This window comes from Montipora capricornis, chromosome 10 (genome assembly GCF_036669925.1).
Source record: "Montipora capricornis isolate CH-2021 chromosome 10, ASM3666992v2, whole genome shotgun sequence".
NCBI lineage: Eukaryota > Metazoa > Cnidaria > Anthozoa > Scleractinia > Acroporidae > Montipora > Montipora capricornis.
The window spans coordinates 71,027,674-71,032,673 of NC_090892.1; the positions used below are offsets into that span (position 1 = coordinate 71,027,674).

At 40.5% G+C, this 5,000-nt stretch overlaps 1 protein-coding gene across 2 annotated transcripts in view; it reads right to left on the minus strand.

The window, feature by feature from the left end:
* Positions 1 to 5,000, minus strand: part of LOC138021501 (UPF0489 protein C5orf22 homolog) — a 13,209-nt gene that overhangs the window by 3,094 nt on the left and 5,115 nt on the right. Inside the window, exons 3-5 of one of the 2 annotated variants that reach the window (XM_068868394.1) lie at positions 4,606 to 4,668; positions 4,317 to 4,511; positions 3,659 to 3,789 (exon numbers count right to left, since the gene is read on the minus strand). In XM_068868394.1, the coding sequence (XP_068724495.1) occupies positions 3,659 to 3,789; positions 4,317 to 4,511; positions 4,606 to 4,668 (389 nt within the window). The remainder of the gene's footprint in view (positions 1 to 3,658; positions 3,790 to 4,316; positions 4,512 to 4,605; positions 4,669 to 5,000) is intronic. The other variant, XM_068868395.1, reaches the window with a different exon arrangement.

Below are 5,000 nucleotides of genomic sequence, written 5' to 3' on the forward strand. Positions count from 1 at the left end.
AAGTCCGAAGAGGAAACATGAGACTGAAACAAAGAGAGAGGGAAAGGTTGAACAGAAAATATCATCTTGAGGAAAGGGGCACGTATGTCTCAGGCATGTTGAAACAGAAGATCAAAGCAGGTGGAGTTAAGATCAAAAGATACGACGAGACATGTCAACGGTTCAAACAGAAGCACCTGTTTAGAACCAATCAGAAGCTGTTCTACAATACACTAGACGGAAAGGAACGAGGAGAAACGGTGTTACCCGATCCCACAGAGGCAACCTCCTTCTGGAGCAAGATCTGGTCGGAGGAAGTCGGTCACAACGAGAGAGCATCTTGGCTAGAGGATTTAGAGGCGGAGTAACAGAGGTGCAAGAAGATATCAGCATCACTGTGGAGGATATTAGAAATGGAGTGAGCAAGATAACAAACTGGAAGGCAGCCGGTCCCGATCTTGTTCAGGGGTTCTGGTTTAAGAATCTGACAGGATTGCACTCTAGATTGCAAGAATGCTTGCAAGACTGTAGATGTCAAGGGAATGTACCAGAGTGGATGGTCAGGGGAAGAACAGTTTTGATACAAAAGGACACAGCGAAGGGTGCCCAGGCCAGCAACTACTGCCCTATTGCCTGCCTACCTATGATGTGGAAGCTCTTGACAGGAGTTATGGGAAAGAAGTTATACCACCACTTGGAAAGGAATGGACTGATAACAGATGAACAGAAGGGGTGCAGGAAGGGATCCCGAGGAACTACAGATCAATTGCTTGTAGACAAGGCAATCCTAAAGAACTGCCGGAGAAGGTTGGCAAACTTGTCAATGGCTTGGATAGACGACAAGAACGCATATGATACGGTGCCGGATTCATGGATCCTGAAATGTCTGGAGATGGTTGGGGCTGCCAAGAATATGATCTCTATAATCAACAACAGCATGGTGAACTGGAAGGCAGTAGTGACATCAGGAGGAATGGCTCTCGGGTAGGTGGACATTAGGAGAGGAATTTTTCAAGGTGACTCCTTGTCACCACTACTGTTTATAGTAATCATGTTACGCTTGACCCTAGTACTACGAGAGTGAGAGCTGGATACAAACTGGCAAAGGACATGAAACCCATTAACCATCTACTATTCATAGATGATCTGAAACTGTACGGAGCTAGCAAAGATCAACTAGACTCACTTGTTCAAGTAGTAAGGATCTTCTCGCAAGACATTAAGATGCCATTTGGGCTAGACAAGTGTGCTGTCCTGGAAATGAGAAGGGGAAGACAAGTTGGCAGTAGCGGAATAGAACTACCAGACGACCAGCATATCGGGGAAATAGAGGATGAAGGCTACAAATACCTTGGCATCTTACAGTTGGACCAGACTCTCAACACCAAGATGAAAGGCAAGATATCATTGGAGTATATCAGAAGAGTCAAGAAGTTGTGTAGATCAAAACTCAATGGAGGAAATTTCATTGATGGCATCAATACCTGGGCTGTAGGTGTAGTACACTACACTGCAGGGATTGTGGACTGGACAATGGAGGAGGTAGCCAACATGGATAGAAGAAGTAGGAAGATCTTGGCAATGAATGGCTGTCTGCACACCAGGAGTAATGTTGTGAGGCTGTACCCGCCGAGAAAGGAAGGCGGAAGAGGACTGATCGGCATCGAGGAGTGTGCAAGAAGGGAGAACAAATCTTGGCTACCTAAGAGAGAGCACAGAGTGGATATTTAAAGCTGCGTTGAGGGAGAAAGTGATTGTTAAAGAAGAGAGTCTGCAGGACTATGAGAGGAGGAGGAAACACGAGAAAGCTAAAAGCCCTACATGGTGTTTGTCCAACAAATATCAGATGAAGCTGGAGAGGAGTCTTGGAGATGGTTCAGGAATGGATTCTTAAAAAAGGAATTCTTGCTGCTCAGGAACAAGCTTTAAGAACAAACTCGATCAAGTACAGCATAGATAAGACCTTAGAGACACCACCGTTTAGATTGTGTGGAGATGCCACTGAAACGTCAGTGGATGCAAGAAGCTTGCCCAAAGACAGTATAGGAAGCGACACGACAAGGTGGCCCTGCGGATACACTGGGAGATGTGCAGAAAGTAGGGGATAGAGTGTAATAACAAATGGTATGACCATCAACCCTTGCCAACCGCAGAAAATAGAGAAGTGAGGATTGCCTGGGACATGACTATCTACACAGACAAAGAGCTGAAACATAATCGGCCAGATATTACTCTAGCGCATAAAGACACACAGAAATGGACACTTATTGACATAACTGTGCCAGCAGACCAGAACATCACCAGAACTGAAGAGGAGAAGGTTGAAAAGTACCAGGAACTAGCATTTGAAATCAGAAGTGTTCATGGAGCCTCAAAAGTCACCATAATACCTATCGTGATTGGTGCTCTTGGAAGCACATAAAAAGATGCAAAGACCTGGTTTGGCAAGCTAGATGTACCTGACTTCCTTGGAAGTGTAAAATTATCGGCCAACCTTGGAACTGCTCACCTGTTGCGGAAAGTGTTGTGTCTCTAAGCTACGGAGAGTTGCTGAGACACAATAAACATTACCCAGTAGAACAGCCAACAACTGGAGAGAAGCGAATAATAATAATTGAAAATAATGCGAGGTTTTCATGACGAGATGATCAACTGTGCATTACAACAATGCCGAAAATAATAACCTTGAATAATAATTCCTCATAATGTACAATGTAAGTTTAAGTTTTAGTTATTATATGACTAGCTCCGTGAGCAAGCGGGCAAGATGGAGCTATATTACCCGCGCGGGATTTCTTGCTTGGTGTTTTATCCCATATAACAAATGCTTTATTGACCAAGGTTTTTCGGTCAAGATGGCTGGATATTGGCCTTGATCTTTTATTTTGCGTGTTTATGGACCTTGAGACGAAAAACATGCAAAAAAAGAACTTAGCCAATATCAAGCCACCTTGACCTCACGCTTGGTCAATAAACCATATGTACTGAAATAAACTAAGTACCGGTAACAAAAAGCCTTAATTCTGGGAAGAAGCCCATGTCATGAATTAGGAGCCTCCTTATGCACTGCATCCTTGAGTCAACCTCTGCGCGTATCTTTCTACTTTTAGCATTAACCCTTCAGCAGGAGACTCACATTTACATCAATTTACATCACTTTGCACAATTTTCATACGTTGCTTTTGCTATTTTTGTTGTCGTTTAAACAATAACTTTATTCTGATTGGCAATTCTAAACAGTGCAGGCAGTGCCGAATGGGGCTTGTGGTGTTCTAAAAATAGAAAGATACATGCAAAGGTTGACTCATAGGACTTGTATAGGAGAGACAAGCTCCTACTCATTTGCTCCTGTTCTGGTGAAGCGGACACCCAATGGGCAAGTGTTTAAGATTGTTGTCCACATTCTGTATTTTTAAAATAGGCCATTCTCGAAATTTATATTCAGCTTGATATTGAGCCAGTGAGGACAAAAACAATAGAAACGTTGGAATGAATGTGAAAAAAAAAAATTAATATTTACATATCATCCACTTTCCTTTGTCTTTGTCCTCACTTTGTAACCTCACCATCAAGCTGAATTTTAATATTTCGAAAAAGGCCTATTGGATGGCAATGCAATGCTACAGCTGTACATGAATTATACCAATCTTAACATTCACAAATACAAACACCATTATACCTGGCCATGGTAATGAGAGTAGGTTTTGGAATGCAGCTTAAAACTGTTGCCAATGAAACCATTAAACTGTCAATCATTTCATAAGAACTCACATGATGGGGTATATCAGATGACATTCCTGAAACGTGAAGCTGAAAAACAGAAAATGCCACTTTTTCCTTTGAGTCAACACACACCTTAAGTTTTAGCCTCCCACGCACACACTCTGCGTGGGAGGCTACTATAAGTTTCAGATTAAAGCAAGCGGAAAACACAAGACAAGACAATACATTGCAATTGGCTGATATTAAAATTGTGTGACATGTTTTGTATTGCGCATTTTGGAAGGCGTCTGCATTTTTTTTTTTGTGATTTTGTTTGGATAAAAAGCAGGAAAATATTTTTTCAATGAAGTTTTATTTGTTTTGAAATATTTGGTCGCAACATTACAAACAACAATAATTATTAATACTTTAATTTGGGAAATGACAACAATGAAGGTGATGACGAAAACTACTATTAAAGACAAAGAGATACAATGATGGTAGCCAAGTTAACTGGTGACAAAAAGCTTAAAAAAGTGAAAAAAAAAATCATAAAAAGGGAATCAAGATACTGCGTAGGTGCTACACTAGTAAAGGGGTTTTACTTCAACACTCATGTTCTTAGGTTTAATTACCATTTCAAAATCAAGCATTCCTCCTTTTTGTAGCTTAATCTTCTCTGTCAATTTAATAAGATCATGATTGAGCCAACTATCACCTGACATCACTGCGTTGTCATTGCAACTAGAAGAAACTGTTTGTAGATACTGAATAGTTGCCTCAATTTCCCTTATTTGGGCTTCACGTAATGTTATGCAATCATGTAAGTCCTGAGGAAGGAAACAATTAAATGTGAGAAAGGGCCCAGAATATAAAAGGAAACCCTTAGAGTAATATGGGTAACAAACCATTTCCAATATTAACCTTCTTGCTTGCAGACTGAGGTTCTTTGAATCTGTATATATCTCTTAGTGTCTTAAAATCATCCTACAACAACAACAACACAAAAAGATAAATAGATTCTCGAAATTTATGTATTCATGCATGTTGTCAACACCTTAAGGATTAAAAAGGTCTTGAATAAAGTTAAAGAAATAGGTAACAGAGGAACTGTATGACATTTTAGCTTGTGCCTAATACGTTCTTGAAAATACATGAGACTCCAAGTTGTAAAAATAAACCATAATTTTATTCCGTTGCAATGGTTTAACTTGATTGAATAAGTGTCAAAGCCACTTATGCGGGAAGGGGGGATAATAGATCTCTTTACCTCGTACGTTTTGTTTTCCCATTTCAGACCACATGATGTTACTAGCCTA